Source organism: Trichosurus vulpecula, chromosome 2, assembly GCF_011100635.1.
Source record: "Trichosurus vulpecula isolate mTriVul1 chromosome 2, mTriVul1.pri, whole genome shotgun sequence".
Classification (NCBI taxonomy): Eukaryota; Metazoa; Chordata; class Mammalia; order Diprotodontia; family Phalangeridae; genus Trichosurus; species Trichosurus vulpecula.
The window spans coordinates 268,934,449-268,953,389 of record NC_050574.1 but is presented as its reverse complement, the minus strand read 5'-3'; the positions used below and the strand labels follow the sequence as shown (position 1 = coordinate 268,953,389).

At 43.1% G+C, this 18,941-nt stretch overlaps 1 protein-coding gene across 1 annotated transcript in view; it reads left to right on the top strand.

Moving 5' to 3' along the window:
* The window catches only part of GRIK4 (glutamate ionotropic receptor kainate type subunit 4), a 457,202-nt gene that overhangs the window by 164,812 nt on the left and 273,449 nt on the right, over nt 1-18,941 (top strand). Inside the window, exon 4 of the mRNA XM_036745295.1 lies at nt 5,760-5,925. Coding sequence (XP_036601190.1) covers nt 5,760-5,925 — 166 coding nt within the window. The remainder of the gene's footprint in view (nt 1-5,759; nt 5,926-18,941) is intronic.

Here is an 18,941-nt window from a genome sequence, read left to right as displayed (position 1 = left end):
GAAAAGCTAGGATGTGAAATCAGGACTCTCCCTTTTTGGAGTTTTCACCCCTATGTGCCCCAGCTGCATTAACCCTGTCCTGGGAATGGGAGCAGCCACACATTACCACAGCTGTACCTCATGAGGCTGGTTTCTCAACCCAGCTCTCTACCCTGGCCCAGAGGAAGGATTTTTCTTTCATTTTATCCCTACAAGTTCACGATAAAAAAACACTGCCTACACACTAGCAAAAACAAAGCAGTTTCCACTAGTAGGTAGAGAAGGGCTGTTCTCTCATACCACCCTCTGGGCAATAGTCTGTCCTACAGTCAATCACCTTTAACCCTCCTGTCCAGGTGAAATAGCTTTGCTTCTTCAAGGGTCCCATTTTCCAGCCTTTCATCTTGTCCACTGCTGGACTGTCTCCCAGCCCTTCTGCCATCAATCAATCAGCCGATTCAAATGGGCACTTGGAAGAGCCTGCCTGGTGTTGAATTAAGCGGAATGATAGCATCTTAGATTAGCAGGATATATGCCTCTGTCTATTCTCCAGATCCCTTCTGTTTTGAAATGGTTGTTTATAGAAGGGTCAAAGGAGACTAAATTGGTGAAAAAGACCCGAGGCTTTTAGCAGACTATAAGCTCCAGATGAGTCAAGGGTATGATGTGGTAGTCAAAGAAGCTGATACAATTTGGGGCTGCATTAACAGAAGTGGAGTGTTTAGCAAGAAAGGTCCATAGTCCCTCTGCTCTGGTTGCACCACATCCGGAGCAATGGGTTCAGATTCAGGCAGTGCATTCTTGGAAGGATTTTGATATGCTATAGAACATCCAGAGAAGGGTGACCATGGGTAGTAGGAGGACCAAAGATTGAGCCATCTGGAGACTGAGGGAAGGAACTGAAGATGTTTAGCCTGGAGAAGAGCAGACTTAGAGTGGATAGGAGTCCGATCTTTGAGTATCCATCATGATGAAGAAGAATTAGACTTACTGTAAGTGGAGGAAGCAGCAGAGAAGCAGATTTAGATTTGAGGCAAGGGGGAAATCTCCCTCACAATTAGAGCTCCCAACAAGTGGAAGGGACTGCTTTAGGGATTCTGGGATTCCTGGTACCTGGCAGTCTTCGAGCAGGGGCTGGTTGAAGACTGGTCAGGGGTGTTGGAGAGAGCACACCTGCTCTGGCCTTTATTGGACAGTGGGGCTCCTGCAGGCCTGTCTGGTTCTGCAGTTCTGGTAATCCGTGATTGAAAGGTCTGGGGCTAAAGGAGAAGCCACTTTCCCTTTCCTCCTCCCCACTTTCCCTCCCCTCTTCCTCAGCAGAGGTGGGAGATGGTGGGGGTAGAACCCTATAAATAACATCAGATTTTTCAATATGTTAGTTTTGTTGAACTTTTCTTTCTTTTTAAAAAATCATTCTTTTTCATTCATTATAATTATAATGGAAGAGGAAGGGACTTACTCTTATTAAGGGTTGCTCTCTGGGAGACGTTGGGGAAGGATACAATGGAAAATGTAGGTGATGAAAAATGGAAGATGACCCAAAAATTTTTTTTAAAAGAAAGATCAGGAGCTGCCAAGCTTCAGGAGCCTTGGTGAAGAAAGGACCATCTCTTTATTTTTCAGACCCTCTGTGTCAAATCTCCATCCTTAGTAGGTTTTCCCCTTTTCTGTATGCCACTATGAAAGAGAATGAGTTTTTAGAAACAGGGTGGGATACTCTTCCCAGAGCATCCATGGACCACCCAAAGGAAGCCGACACTGGGCAAAAAGCCCAGGATGATCCTCCAGCCCCAGCACTCCCTGGCACATGCTCCATTGCACCTCACTCCCATTCCAACTCCCCGACACTCCTGCTGGTCTTCCCTGCTCTTAGAAAGACAGTGGGAGGCCGTCAGCACTTGGTGCCTCAGCTGAATATTTATTTCTCTTGTTCCCTGGAATGTAGCACTTCTTCTGTCCACACTCTGATTTATTAACTGCAAATGAGCATATTATTAGGATTCCTAACCATAGGCCCATTAGCCTCTCCCAGCCTGATAGCACCAAGGACCCTTCCCAAGAAGAGCCAGTTTCATAAGCCTCTTTGCCTCTCTCCAGCTATGCAAAGATCTCTCTCACCCTTGAGTGAATTGCTCTAAAAATTAGAAAAAAGATACAGATAGCAGCTCTTACAGGGGATCATGGGATCATGGGATCATGGATTGAGAACTGGAAGAGGTCATAGAGATCAACTAGTCTAATCCCTTCATTTTCCAAAAGAAGAAACTGAGACCCAGTGAGGTGAAGTGATTTGCCTAATATGACGGAGGTCAAAAAGCTAGGACGTGAAAGGAGTTCCAACCCCTTGTCCAGTGCAGTACTGTATGTACTATCTCCTTCTCCTTCACTTGCCTTTGGGCAGGATGAAGGACTCCTGAAGCTACAAAGGTACCTACAACAAAGGAATTTTTTTTCTGTAACCATCGTTTAGTTTCAGTATCTAAACAAATTTGACCATTAGGAAATTCTTCCTGATTTCTCACTTAAATCTTTTTTTTTTTTTGGCTTCAAGAAAAATGAGAGTTCAGATCTGCGGCAATCTTTTTAGTCTGACAATGACAGGGGTCTCATCCAAGTGAGAGTGCCGAGGTTTCTCTTCTGTTTTCTCTCTTGCCCTTTTTCATCTTCCCCTCTCCTTTTATAATTCCTTCCTTCTCTGCCCTTTGCTCTCTCTTGTTTTCTGTGTTCTTGGACCTTCATTGCCTTTTCACTCATATTCCCTACACCCACTGCTGGCTGGCATTCACTTGGAGGTTTGCCCCTGCCAGCGTTTCCTTTAACCCATGTTGGCATGTACAGGCCTGAGGGAGAGACTTCACCTTTATCTCCCCTTGGCCCAGCAGTTTCTTATAGTGTTGGTAACTAGACCCTAGCACTGCCCCATGGTCATCATCCATCCTTTGTTTGGCCACAGCCCTTCGATAGCAGCTTTTTTCCTCAGACCAGATTATGCATTTCTTTTAATATTTTATAAGGCTGAATTGCTGTACACTGATCTCCCTCAGCTCTGGGGGGAAAGAAATGGCGCTCTCACTGAGGCTTCATTTCTTTAAAGGCTGATAATATCTCTGCAGCCCTTGCTGGACCCCTTTCTACTTCAATGCCCTCTCCTCCCCCTTCCCTGCTTCCTCCCACAGAGGACCTGGCTGGAATGCAATTTGCATTTTCAAATCAATTGCTGATTGATCTTTGTCATAGAGAGAGAATCACAGGACTAGGACAGTGTCCAATCCTTTCTTCCCAGATCCAATAAGGGCAGGCTAGGTCCTTTCACAGCCCATCTTCCATCAGGCTCATTTTCAAGATGTATATCTATTATATAACCCTGGGGAAGTGCACACATGGTGCCATAACAACTATCCTTAGTCACGCCTCCTGGGGTCCTAGGTCCTCTTTACTCCTAAGCAAAGCTCCCCTCACCTATGATGGAATCCAGGGCTATGGGGGGAAAAGTGAACGTTTTGTTCAATTAATCATTGCCTCCAGTTAATTTCACTGTTGTGGTCACTTAGATCCTGAATTGTCCTTAGAATATATTAAATTGAGTAGTTCCTACAAGGCCTAGATTTGGGGAGAAAGAAGAGTACCAATTTTCCTATTCCTAGGACCCAAGCTAGGACCTGGGTGGTTATTAAAAAAAATGCCTGGAAGCTGCAGCTTGAAGGAGATAGCACTAAAGGTACCAAAAACAGACCCCAGTATCACATCATTACAACCACCATCACTGTCCCCACCCCCAAGATATACTCTCTGTGTCTCTCTGTGTGTCTCTGTGTACGTCTTTCTCTGTGTCTCTGTCTCTGTCTCTGTCTCTGTCTCTCTCTCTCTCTCTCTCTCTGTCTGTCTGTCTGTCTGTCTCTCTCTCTCTCTCCCCTCCTCCGCCATACTTGGGCTCTTTTTTTACTACCTCTTCTCAAAAATGCCTTTGCTATTTATTGTAACCAGAACCCCAGACTTTTCAGGGTTGGAAAGAACCTTAAAGGCTATCCAGCCCAGTCACTCCCAGGAATTCCCTTTCTGCCCTGCCCTGCATGACAAGTAATCATTTAGTTAATGGGATCTCACCTGATTAAAATTGGGAGGGGATGGGGGTGGGGTTTGGGAGAGGAAGGAAGGGAAGGGGAACCTTCCAAATATAATCTTCCTTAGAGCTTTGTCCTCCTTAGGAATGTCCCTATCTCACCCCTCGCACCCTGCCATAATAGACCCAGCTTTTGCAGCATCTTTCCATAAGTTGCCAGCTTCCTCTACCCCGTCTTGGGAACCAAGATGAAAATAATTGTTTCTGGGGCAGCTAGGTGGCGCAGTGAGTAGAAAACTGGCCCTGGAGTCAGGAGGACCTAAGTTCAAATCTGGCCTCAGACACTTGACACACTTACCAGTCATGTGACCTTGGGCAAGTCATTTAACCCCAATTGCCTTGCCTTACCCCCTCCAAAAAAAATGAAAATAATTGTTTCTTTTTTATCTGTGACCCAAATGTTAATCCATATTAGGACTGGGAAAACCCCTCCCTCACTTCAGTGAAAAACCACATACCTTCCCTCCTCCCGACTCCCAGTGTGTTGGAAGAAACTGCCAGAGTTAGACAAGAGAGCCTCCAGTGAGCTGGCTGGAGTCCTCATTGCTCCAGGTACCCGGACTCAGGGCACCGGCATGAAATCAAGGCAGATAGCAGCTTATAACTCTTTCACTTTCCTATTACCCAGTGAATAGCTTAAGCCTCCAATAAAGCAGCCATCACAGCCTGTTAAATGTCTCATCCCGTGAGAGGGGAGGAAAGGGAGGCAGAGAGTGATGGCTCCCGGAAATGTCAGGATTAGATGCAAAGGGGACCTGACATTGTTCTAATGAAGCCAAAGCAGATATTTATTTACCTGCCTCTATTGGGGAGCTTCCAAATCATCTCCCAGCCCAAAGCACCTCTTCTCCCCAATGCATTACTACCCAGAGACACTACCCTGAATGCTCCCCTCAGCATCCATAGATGTTTGAAGTTGGCTACCCAGCTATCAATTAAACCACGTGGGAGCGGGCATGCGGTGGCTCTCTGAGCCACCTCTCCATGGTGATCACTCTCTGCCCTCCCCACCCAGCAGTGGTTCTGCAGGTCTTGATTTGATCTTTTCTTTTCTTCCCCTTTCTGCCTCTCTTGTTTTTTTTCTCTCTCTCAAACATCTCTGTTCTGATTGATTAACTACAAATAAAATATTATTAGGATTCTTCCTTCAAGAGCCATTAGTCTCCCTGCCTCATAGAGAGAAGTTCTTCTATAGATAAGAAAACATCTATTCTTTTTTTGACCAGGCTCCCACCACTGGCTTCTAGCCTTGCTGATCGGTCCCAAGCCAGGGGTCTTCTTGTCTGTTCATCTTAGAAGCCCCAGGGATTTGACCCAGTCTTCATCTCCCCGCTCCCCTTTCTCTGTCTCTGTCTCACTTTCTCTCTCTGAGACTCCATCCCTCTCTGTCTCTCCAACTCCCTCAGTCTCTCTCTGTATCTCCTCTCTCTCTCTCTCTCTCTCTCTCTCTCTCTCTCTCTCTCCTCTTACGTTCTCTCTCTGCTCTTATGTTCTCTCTCTTCCTTTTCCCCCTCCACCATGTAGTAAAGGAGAGACTACTTCTTAATTGAAGAAATCCATCTTCTGCTTTCTCTCACAGATCTCTCTCCTTCCCCTTCCCCCCTTTTCATTCTGACCCCTCCTCTTCCCTGTCCTGCTCATGTTCTCCCCTCCATCCCAGGTGCCCCATTTCAAAGTGGCCCCTGAGGAATTTGTGAAGTTGCAGTCCCAGAGATTCACCACCCTGAACCTCCACCCCAGCAACACGGACATCAGCGTGGCAGTCGCTGGAATCCTGAGGTTTTTCAACTGCACCACCGCCTGCCTCATCTGCGCCAAAGCAGAATGTAAGTTTCCTAAGAGCTGGAGCTATCGTCCTTGGTACAGACTGACTGTTTCTGCATCCTCTTTAGAGTGTCCCCAGGATAGGAGTGGGGAGGCTGATTTGGAAAATTAAGCCTGATAAACAGAACATGTAACCAAAGGGCTGTGTGTGTGTGTGTGTGTGTGTGTGCGTGCACATGCATGTTTGCATATTGGTATGTGTGTTTATCTCACCCAAGAGCCAACTACATGTGTGTGAGAAGAACACATGTTTTAGGTCATACAGAAGCAAACCAACAGCCAAGGCTCTTTGCATCTGCAAACTCAATCCCCACACTTCCTGCCTCATTGTTAGGGAGATACAAAGAGAGAGAGAGAGAGAGAGAGAGAGAGAGAGAGAGAGAGAGAGAGAGAGAGAGAGAGAGAAATTGGATGCATTTGTATTTGATGATTTGAAGAGCATCTTTCCCTGGTGAGCTGGTTTTGCTGATGGAATGAGGTCTGAGGTCAATTCCTGATAAAACATTTTTTTTTAAAATGAGGGTTTTGGAAATGCATTTTCTCTGACTTTCAGACAATTTGTGACATAAATTCAGCATTTATAAGATTTAGCTAACATAATCCAGCTCCTTCCAGCACACAGTCATGTCTGTGTGCTTAAGGCAGCCTCACACCCACACCCGGTCATGCAGGTGCTGACCACTGGCTGTTGCTGGGGCACTAGACATGCACTGGATGTCACTCTCACATTGTCCAGCAGGTCTTTGGGGCCTGCATCTTTATACTGTCAGGTTCCAAAAGCCCATTCAGCACCTATTTCAGCACTTCTAGCCCTTCCAGAGTTATCCTAGTACCTGCAAAAACTGGACACACCAGTCATCTTCACACCAGCAGGATAGATACATTTGCTTTTACCACGTTGTGTTTTTTGCTTCCCACTTGCATATTCCTTCATTCATTCATACAAACATGACAGATCCATTTGTTTAGGGTTTTTTGATTGTTGCCTTCTGCCTATGGTAAGTGGAGGGCAGCATTTACCTCTAGCATAGGTGGTTGGTAAGTATTTTCATTGGTTCATTCAAACAAACAAATACAATAGACCCCTTTGTTTTTACAATGCTTTGGTTACTGCCCTCTACCTATGTGTTCATCCATCCATCCATTCATTCATTCATTCACTCATTCACACAAACATGGTAGGTCTGTTTGTTTTTACCATGTTGTGTTTGCTGTCCTCTACCTGTATATTCATTCATTCATTCATTCTTTCAAACTGATAGATCTATTACTTTTTACCATGTTGTAGTTACTGCCTTCCATCTGTGTATTCATTCATCCATCTATCCATCTGTTCACTCACTCATTCATTCATTCATGCAAACATGGTAAGTCCATTTGTTTTAACCATGTTGTGTTTGCTGTCCTCTACCTGTATATTCATTCATTCATTCTTTCAAACTGATAGATCTATTAGTTTTTGCCATGTTGTAGCTACTGCCTTCCACCTGTGTATTCATCCATCCATCTATCCATCTGTTCACTCATTCATTCATTCACTCAATTCATTCACACAAACATGATAGATCTATTTGTTTTACCATGTTGTGGTTACTGCCATTCCTTCCTTCCTTCAAACAAACAAACATTAATTGAGCCATTTCTGTGGTGTGCTAGGCACTGTGTAGAATACAAAGATCTATAAGGCACCCCTTGCTCTCAAAGAGTTTCTGGTCTAATGAGGAAAAGAAGTGATATTGACACAAACAAAAACCAGGCATATAATTCCACACATATAAAATCTGCAAAGACAAATATATCAGCACACACACACACACACACATATACACACACACACCAAATAAAAAGTTGTAGTGGAAAGAGCACTGAATTTAGTCAGAAGGCCTGTCTTCCCAACCTGGTTCTCCTATTGACTGTGAGACCCTTCACTTTTCTCAGCCCAAGTTGCCATATCTGGGGATGTAGGAGTAATAATAGTCATACTCTCTAACTCCCAGGGCTGCTGAGAGGATCTAGTGACATGATGTATATGTATAAGGATGTATGTAAAATGCTTTATTACCATAAAGCTCTATACAAGTTCAAGTTTTATTATTCTTATTGCTGGCGATCTTACAGAGACATTGCAAGGCAGTATTTCTTGAATGTTAAACGTACTCCAGACAGTAAGAGCCCAGAGTGGGTAAAAAGAGATCACTGTGGGCTCCGCTGGCCAGGGAGTCACCTTTAGACAGTAGGGAGGACTTCATCTGGGTGAACTGGACTGGCAGATAGAGTGTAATCTCCTTGAGGGCAGGGTTCCTTTCATTTTTGGTCTTTATATCCCTCCCCACATCTCACCCAGTGCTTGGCATTGGTTATTGGTTGATTGATTTGAAGTCAAGAAGATGGGTTCAAAGCCCTCATCTGATACTTACTACTAGCTGTGTGCCTACAGAAAAGTTATTACTTCTCTGAGACTGAATTTTTCTCATGTATAAAGAGGGTATAAAGTGGCTTACCTGAAACTCTCTCCTGAAATTGTTGTGAAGATCAAATAAGACGGGGGCTGTAAAGCACTTTGCAAACTTTAAAACGCCACACAAATGTCATGTTATTACTATTTAGTTATGTCAAAAGGAGAAGGAAGTGTTCTAGGTAAAGAAAAAAGCCAAGAGGTAAGAATATGCACAGTATATTCAAGGGACAGCAGTTAGACCAGCCTTTGTGGAGTAGAGGATCTGTGCAGGGGAATAATCAAAGATAAAGTGATTTTCAACATGCATTCATTGAACGTTTATTAAGATATATTGTGAATTGAGCATTGTGTAAAGTAAGGGCAAAGGGAGCTCCAAAGTGAGATAAAGACGTGACCTTTTCTCTTAAGGAGCTTTCAGACTTGCTAGGTATTAAGGTGCCGAAGTGGAAAAGTATAATTCGTAAAATCAATCAATCAACGAACATTTATTAAGCACCTACTATGTGTAGGTTCTGTGTTAGGTGCTGGGGAAGCAAAGACCAAAAAGAAACAATCAATCCCTCATCTCAAGGATCTTGCCTTATCAGGTTGACAAATGCATATATAAGCATATGCAGAAACAAAATAAATGCAAGGTAGTTGGTGAGGGAGGGCACTAACACCAAGGGGATGAGGATCAGGAAAGGCTTGTATGTTTGGGAGGTAAAAAAAAGTGCTACCTCAGACTCAAAGTGGGGATCAAAGAAACTTTAGTAGAGGGACTTGGCACTGAAATTAGATTTCAAAGAATAGCTTGGAATTCAACAAGTGAATAACAGGGATGAGGACATGCCAGAGATTGGGGACAGAGTGAGCAAAGGCATGGAAGTTGAACAGTGCATGCTAGGGGATTGCTGAGCAGATCCTTCTAACTGAAGTAAAAGAAAAATCAATTTTAAATAAGACTGTAAAGGTACAGTGGCATCAGATTGGAGAGGACTTTGAATGCCAGCCTAAGGAGTTTGGATTCTTTTCCTGGAGTTCAGTGATGCTCAACCTCTTTGAACATGAGAACCCCTTTTTAATGTCAAAAAATTGATAGAACTCCACATGGTAGTAGTTGGGCTACTACTCTCCATGCATTTAGGAAATACATTCAAGCTACTATGAATTCAGTAGTTCTTTTGAAGGAATTTATATTTTATTCATTATAGTAGTTTCTACACATTTGAAAAAATAACAATGTGTTTAAGGCAGTATTTATTCAGTCTACGAAAGTATGCTTCTTTACTTATGGTTGGCATGTGAAATCTAGGACCCCTTGCAAATACTGTGTGATGGTAACCACTGCTCTAGAGGATGGGGAGTCATTGAGGGTCTTTCACAAGCATGTACCCCCTAATTTGAGAAGAGCTACCGTTGGCAGACATGTTAGAAGGTTGATATGCTCCCAGATGTGCCTCTACATTCTTCGGTGTTCCATTTTTTTGTGCCTTGGTTTACCCACCTTGGGAATGTGTGTCATTTGTAACATGATTTAAGATCTTCAAATGACAACCCTGCACAAGGGTTGATTGCTTCCTTGCCAGAGTTACCCACCCTACCATGCCAAAGCTTGGGTACATCCTACAGCTTAGAGTTCCCCACACCCAGGGTAGAGTACTTCTGTTCCCACAGAGGCATTTGGAGCACTAATAATGTACAGCTTTCGCCCAGTAATCTTCCTCTTCAGAGTACTTTACTGATGTTAACTAATTAATCCTCCAAACATCTCTATCACGAAGGTAGTTTTAATCACCACTCCACTGACTGGGAAGCAGTTGTGTAGATGGGGTTCAGGAACATAGCCACAGGAGTGGGAAGCTGGGCACCTCCATTGGGAAGCTAATTATGCTGGCCCCTGGCCCTTTCCTACAAACCAGCACTAATAGTGCCAAGGAAGCTGGGTATGCATAGAAACACATAGATAAACTCATTCAACAATCAGCAATTATTTACTGGGCACTGACTATGTGTCAACACTTGGCTAGGCATGTGTACAAACAAGAGAAGTATGAGATACATTTCTGGCCCTCAAACACTTAAACTATGTCCCCTCTACCTCCCCCCATGACACCCCTGATGGTGCATCGATCTCCTGGTATGGCACTTCCTCCACAAATGCATCTTGGCATTTTGTCTGTAACCTAAAGTCCTAGAAAGTTGCCTGAGTAACTGGAAAGTTAAATGAATAAGCCACCATCATGCATCTAGTATGTATCAAGGGCAAGACTTGAACTCATTTCTCCTGCATTCCAGCAAGCTATTGACAGATCATAAATATATTGCATTTTACAAAGCTCTTTCCCCATACACCACCACTGGAAGGTAGGTGTTATAGTTATTCTTGTCTCCATTTTCTGGGTGGGGAAACTATGATTCATAGAGATGAATTAATTTAATTTACCCACAGTCCCCCAACTAGTAAGAAGAATATCATACTCTAAATCTACCTTTATAGAGTGGCTTGAGCCTTGCAAAATTCATATTGTACATTATTTGATAGTACTGGTGAGTGCCCAGGATTTGTCAGAAGTCCTGACCATTCCTAGCTTCACTACTCAAACCCTGTGTGACTGTGAGAAAGTCATTCCATTTCTATGGGCTTCAGTTTCCTTAACTATAAACTGAGAAGAATGGACTAGTTCATGAATTCTAGGTTACATAGATTTAGGGGTTTTAAAAATAGTTTTATTTTAAGTATGATTGGCTTCCTTTGTAGTTCTATATATTATTTATTTACATGCTAAAATATTATTCTGAGAAGGGCTCCCTAGGCTTACTAGAGTAGCAAAGCGGCCCATGACCCCAAACATTAGGAACCCCTGATTGTTATCTCTCAGGTTCCCTCTAGCTCTAAACTATGATCTCATATGATCTTCACAATAACATATACATGCATTATACATGCACACACATATGTGCATGTATATATGTTGTACACATGTATATACACACACATACCTGTATATATGTATGTTATGCATATGTATGTGCACATAAAACACATATATATATATGTATACATGCATCTCTCTCTCTCTCTCTCTCTCTCTCTCTCTCTCTCTCTCTCCCACCCCTCACTCTGTGTCTTTCTCCTGGGTGTCCCTATCTCATCCGGTGCACTCACAGACCTGATCCCACTATTGGTCTATTTCTGATCCAGGCTGGTTCACCCCTCCTTAGTCAGTTTGGGGGCCTCCAGCACCATATTGGCCCCAGGTTTAGTGTGGACACCCATGGCAGCTCACAACTCTTAAGCTCAGTCCATCCACCTGCCTCAGCCTCTCAGGTAACAGGGATTATAGTTAGGAGCCACCATGCCTTGATAATAATAATGATGATGATGAACTAGCATTTATATAGTGTTTTAAAGTTTTAGGTTCAAGTGTTATTGCTGTCACTTTGAAACTGAGGCTAAGGAAAGACTAAGTGATTTTCCCAACTAGTAAGGTACAGTACTATAGGAATTCAGTTGAACAGAGAGGTACACTAGAGTCTTCAGGAGAGGTCTCAGGGAGGAGGAAGGGACTTAAGCTAGGCTTTATACTATCTGCCAAGTAGCTCTCACCAAGCTACCTCTGATTCTGCTGGACTTTGTTCAATGGGCTTCACAAGCTCAAAGCTACAGAAACAGAAGCTACCAACCCATTCTCAGATTCAAGGGGCTATACCATTAGTGATAAGAGTTGGTGTCATTGAAATAGAGAAAAAGTCTCTCTATATCTGAGCTGCCTCTTGCCATACCTGAGGGTAGGGAGGAGAGGAAAGCAGAACTGATAGGACAGAAAATTGTGACAAGATGCTGAAAATGATAAGCCCACTGAGACAGAAAGAGCTAAAGCAGACAGCCCAGCCTGGTACTTATCAATTGGTGGATGCCTCTCCTATTTGGAAAACTTATCTATCAGTGGAGGCCTTTGAGTGACACTGCTCCCCATGGGCCCCAAAGATCCATGTAGCAGAGCCCAGGCCCCACCAGGGAAAGATCAGTTAGGGGAGGAGAGGTTGAGGGGAGGAGTGAAAGAAAAATCTAATCAAGAAAGGAGAAAATGAAGGTCTGATATAAGACAGCTCCATTTCAGAGCTGGGGAGGGGACACTTTCCAGTCTGTCTCATTAATGCAAGGCTGAGAGACACTGCGAGTGGAATTAAGAAGAGGAATCTAATTTTATTTCTCAGCCAGTGAAATTAGACATAACCCAGAACATTCCACGGGGAATCATGCCACTCACTCATTCGCTCGTTCTTGATTTCTCCCAGAACATGGATTTTTAATAACTGGGTTTTCATCACATGGAAATAAATTGTGTTTGGCTAGGGGGAAATGTAGGGAGAGGGGTGGGAGGGGGAATGCTTGTGTGGGTGGCTTTTTAACTTTTAAAATTTAAAATAAAAGAAAAAACATCAGTTAGGAAGGAAAAGGGATATGGTAGGCAGAGCTTGAAAGTTAGAATACAGCATCGCACGCCATACCCTAAGAGCTCAGGAAAACTGGGATTGTTCTAGTGTTTCTGAGGTATTCAAGACATCCTATAGGGTGTCTTCAGAGTTCTCATTTGATTCAGACTGCAGAGTGACCCACTCAGCCCCTCAGATTGGACTCTGTCCATTTGACTGCTTGTTAGTTGGTTGAGATGGGATCCATAGATATAGTTTATACTACTTTTTTACCTGTTTTTTTTAAAATGCACGGTGGTATGCAGGAAATAAACCCACTGTACTAGAAATAAGGTGACTTGGGTTCTAGTCTGTACTCAGTTGATTAACTATGTGACCTTCGACAAGTCATTTAACTTCCCTAGTATTCAGTTTTCTCCTCTGCAAACTGAGAACTCTTCTAGCTCCAGCATTCTGTGCTTGTTTGCAAAAGTTTTCATGTTTTCTTTTCTTGTGTACATATCTTCACCCCACCCTCTTACCCACATTAGACTGAGGGCTTCTCAAGGACAGGGACCTTACTTCTTCTCTTACCCTTCAGGACCAAGGACAGGACCCTTCACACAAGGGATGTTCAGGCCATGTTAATTGAAGCTCCATCCTTAACAAAACACAAGTATATTTAATGAGTTCTTATGGTGAGTGAACCTACCATGGGTGCAAGATATGGGGAGGAAGTATGTTTGAAGATAAGAGGGAAGCAGAGGGCACTGGGTGCCTACATGGAGTGGAGAGAAGCAGGATTCCAGTCCTGTGGAAGGAAACTATGGTCCCTTGCCATCAGAGATAGATATTGGAGGTCAGTGGGCTGCACTGACATGTCAGGCTGAGGTCATCATTTTCCTGCTCATCTCACTCTCAAAGCAAGTGCTGATTGGACTCTTCAGGAGAAATGATATATTTGATTTCAAGAAGTTCCCAGCCCTCAATTACTTCTGAGGTGCCTTCAAGCTCTAACTCCATGTCTTTGTGATCCCATTCCTAGAAGCATGTCATTCATCCTCTCCATGTATCCTCCGTTTACCCTCTCAGCCTGCAGTTATGCTGCCACCACTAAGTAAGGGTAGCAGCTCTCATTTTTCCTCATTTTACCAAGGGAAGAAATGAGGTCCAGGAATGTAACTTGTACCATGAATAAGAGGGCTGGGCACTTGTGCCATCTGCCCCTGCTTCCTACCATAGAAAGTGTCAGGCTTGTAGCCAAGTTGGTTGAATGGGAGATGATCCAGTGTTGCTGCCCATAATCACTGTAAATGGAGCTAATGCCCCTACTTGGACCAAGCCTTGACAAAATAGTGAAGTTATTGCTCTCCATGGTAAGTTTGGAGGAGAAAATGGTAAAAGCTGCTCCTGGGTGAAACCTTTCTCTTCTTCCTTAAATTTCCTAGAGCACAGAGTTTGGTTTATCCATTGTCCCCATTATCCCTACCTTGCATTATAATTATCTATGGACATGTTTCATCCCCTGCCCCACCGCAGTAGACTACAAGTTCCTTGAGGTCAGGGACTGTGTCTTTTTTTTAATCTTTATATCTCTAGCACCAGGTGAAGTGGCTCAAACACAGTAGGTGCTTTAAAGCTTTTGTTGCATTGAATTGTTCTATGGAATCCCTCCTCCCCATGCTAGTTCTGTGCCTTTCCTTTAAAAAAAATGACACTTCCCTTTCTAATCTCTAGCAGTCACCTCGTGGTCTTCCCACCTATGAAAAGTTGCTCTCTCAAGAAATAATTTGAAAATCATTCCTTCTAAGGTCTAAGTAACTGATGAGATTTGATGTGCCATCCCTCCCAGAGAGTTATTTGCATTTTAGGAGGACTCAAAGGCATCAGCTGAAGAAATGGCACAATTTTCAGTATTAGCTTCAGCTTAAGGTGGAAGAGGGCATAGTTTGGAATAAGACGGGGGAAGAGTAACTTCTCGTCCTTGGAAATCTCTCCCTCTAGGTAATAAGTTAATTTGCCTACTTCAGTAACTGAACTTATCGCTAGGACTCCTCTGTTCCTCTTCAGTTCCTGGGAGACAACTTGTCTCCTGCTCCCCAGAATAAGTAGCCTGCTGAGTCTTTCACAGATGAATCCCTCCTGCTGCATCCTGAGCCGCTCTGCTAGACTCACCCAATGCCCAGGAAGAAGAAGGAATGAAGCAAGGATTAGACTCTGGAGGTGGAACTAGGCTGCCTGTGATTGGTGGGGCTGGGGTGGGGCTGGGAAGGAGGCGACAAGGCAGAAAGAGAGGAGAAGCTGTTGCTTTTGATGCCTTAAGCACCAACAACTCATGGAAACTTCACTGGTCTCTAAACCACTAAAAAGCAAACAAGAAATTCCAACAAGTAATAATAGAACTAATGAAAACTTCCAAGATGACATGACATGAAATCAACCTTCTTCTGATGTTCCCGGTAAGAAGTAGCCTCTTACCAATTCTTGGGGGCTATTGTTGCTTCCAAGGGAAAGTCATAGTTCTGTGTAGATCTGGGCCAGTTGTATCCCAGAAGCTTGGTCTTTTCCACTCCCTCTATTACTGTGATTGACAAGTTGAATCCAGTTCTACTGAATTAAACTCAATTCAATTTCAAATCAATTCATGAAATAGTATGCCTAGAGTGTGGGGCTCTATAAAGATACAGAGCATTAGGAAGTACAGACCCTGTCTTTATGGAGCCTATGGTTTACCTGGGATGACAAGACCCATGCACAGGGAATAATCAGAGAAGAATAAATCACAATATAATATAGTAAATTATATTTACTATAATGTTTACAATTTAACACAGTTTAACAATACATATATTAACCACAAGGCAATGGGGCATAGTGGGTAGCATGCTGGGCTTGGGGACAGGAAGACCTGAGTTCATATTTTATCTTTGAGGTTTATTAATTATGTGACCAGAGGAAAGTTATTAATTCTCAGTGCCCCAATTTCGAGAGAGAGAGAGAGAGAGAGAGAGAGAGAGAGATACAGAAAGAGACAGAGACAGAGACAGAGACAGACAGAGAGAGACAGAGACAGCAAAGGTTAGATTGGAGGACCTCTAAGATTTCTTCCAGCTCTAAATTTATGAGCCTAGGATAAATGTCTGCTATGAGCAGAACATCATGCTAGGCTCTAGGGAGATATAAAATTTAGATAAGATATGGTCCCTGCATTCATGGAGTGTTCAGTGTAAGCAGAGGGAGAAAATGCAAGCATAAGGGGGAAGAGAATAACCATTTATTAAACACGTACTATGCGCCAGGCACTGTGCTAAGTGCTTTACAACCATTCTTATTCAATTCTCATGCCCCAAACTGTGAAGCTAGCTACTATTATGATCCTCATTTTATAGATGAAGAAACTGAGGCAGATAGAGGTTAAGTAACTTGCCCAGAGTCACACAGCTAGTAAGTGTCTGAGTTCACATTTGAACTCAGATCCTCCTGACTCCAGGTCCATTTCTCTATCCTTTGTGCCATCTAGCTACATCTCTAAATAAGGTTGATCCTTACTTGGAATGGGGATCCAGAACTCTCTTCATGTAAGTGAATTCAGTGTAGAGATGGCGTCTTCTCCCACCATGGTACTTACTACCAGCTTTCTCCTGTGGGCAGGGAGAGATTTCAAAGGGGGTGAGATTTTTTAGTGTATCAATCTAGTGTGAGCAACGAGGAGGAGAAACACTAATCTGGGTGGGAATTTTGTCACTCTGCTACCCTAACAATATCTGGACTACAAAATCAGCAACTCTAAGAGTTAGCTAGGGACATATAATTAGCTCCATTTGTTTAGATAAGAATTTGAGCCTCACAAACTATTTGCTCTCTTTTGTTTCCTTCATTTTTGGTTTTGTTTCTTCTCTCTCATGGTTCATTCCATTGGTTATAATTCTTCTTTACAACTTGACTATTGTGTAAATAAGTTTAATGTGAAGGTATATGTAGAACCTATATCAGACTACATACCTTCTTGCGGGGGAGAGGAGAGGAGAGGGAGGGAGAGAAAATTTGGAATTCAAAAACTTGTGGAACTGAGTGTTGTAAACTAAAAATAAAAAAATTTAAAAAAAAGAATTTGAGTCTCAGAGAGATTAGAACTTGCCTAAAGCTCTGTAATTCATAAGAGTCACAATTGGGACTCAAACCCAGGTTCTTTGACTCCAAATCCAGAGAGAAGAATGCCACTACATTAGAGTATAAAAAAGGCTTGATTGTATGGCTGGAATGTGAGTACAGAAACCAGTATGCACTAATGGCCATGTGGTCCAATAGGAAGAGGACTGGCTTTAGCATCAGGGAAGCTGGGTTCAAATTCTGCCTCCATTTCCTGCATTTCCTCTTCTGAAAATGTTGGTTTGAGGTAGAACAACGAGATGATCCACAAGGTCCTTTCCTAACTTTAAATCCTTGATCCTATCATCTGAGATTTCCTAGAAGTGGGCCTTGAAAGTTGGACAGGTAGCAATGCAAAGGGAAGGATAGTCTGGTAGGTGGCAGTGTATTGGGGGAGGTGGAGGGGGATAGTAATCATGTCCACTACACATGTGACCAATGTAACCAAGACTTGTTACTTATTACTGCCGTATTCAAGACTAGTCACTCCCTCATTCAAGAAGTTTTAATGACTGCCTTATTGTTTCTTTATTGCCTCCAGGATAAAATCTAAACTCTTTCACTTGGCATTTAAAGCCCTTTACAATCAAGCATCAATCTATCATTCCAATCTGATTTTATATTATCCCCTCTCACATTATTTTCCAGCTAAACTGGGCTAATCTCCCGCTGCTGGGCCCTTGTAGAGTCTACCCTCCAGGCCTTCCCTCCTCACTTCTGCCTCTTAGATTCCTAAGTGCCTTCAAGGTGTAGCTCAAGGCCTGCCTCTTACCTGAGGCCTTTCCAGATCCCCTAGTTGTTAGCACCCCTTCCAATGAACGATTATACAAACTAATACATGATCACAATCATTGATCGAGGAAGCATTTGTTAAACATTTGCTATGATTCTTCTGTTGTTGTTCATTCATTTTTCAGTTATGTCTAACTCTTCATGATATCATTTTGGGTTTTCTTAGCAGAGATCCTGGAGCATCTTGCCATTTCCTTTCTGCAGCTCATTTTACAGATGAGGAAACTGAGGCAAGCAGGGTGAAGTGACTTGCCCAGGGTCACACAGCCAGTAAGTGTCTGAGGCCAGATTTGAACTTGGGAACAGGAGTCTTCCTGACTCTAGGCCTGATGCTCTATCTGCTCTATCGCCTAGCTGCCCCGCTATGGTTCTAGCATGGTGATAACCACTGTGCTAGGAAGTAGAGATACACAGACATAAGTGAAATAGCCCCTGCCTTCAAGTAGCTTATACTCTAACAGGGAGGTGTTTACTACATATATATATATATATATATATATATATATATATATATAGATATATGTATGTATATACACACACACATATACATATACATACATACATATATATGTATGTATGTATGTATTTTACCTTTATTTATCTGTGTCCATGTTATTTCCTACTCCCTCCTCTTCCCCAGCCCTAGAAGAACGTGAGCTCCTTGCGGATAGAAACTGTTTTTGTTTCTGTATCTCTAGCGATTAGCGACAGTGTCTAGCACATAGTAGCTATTTAATGAATGCTTGAGTTTCATTTTATGGATGAGAAACCAAAACTCAGAGGGAGGTTAAGCTTCAGGTCATACAGGTAATTTGTAGCAAGCCTAGGACTATAACTTAGGTGTCCTGATTCCTCATCTATATCACGCCTTCCCTTTCATGCCTTTCCATTGCTACTTCTTTGAACACCCTCAGTGGGGCTGCCTGTTTTGAGTGGATGGTTCTAGGCATAAACTCTAATAACTCTCCTGAAGTGTCCCTGAACCCTGCTCCTTCTCATGGCCTCTGAGGCCCCAGGCAATGGGGTGAGGAAGGTGTTAGAAATACATAGAAAACGAGCCTCTTGGGTAGCTTACCTGGCATTCCGGGTACGTTCTTTCCCAGGGACAAAATGTCTCTGGGCTGTGTTGTCTAGGGCTTCCTCATATCACATAATCCAGCTGTCATTCCTCAAGCTTCCTTATCTCATTCTGCTGAATTTTGTTGCCTTTCTGGAGAATCC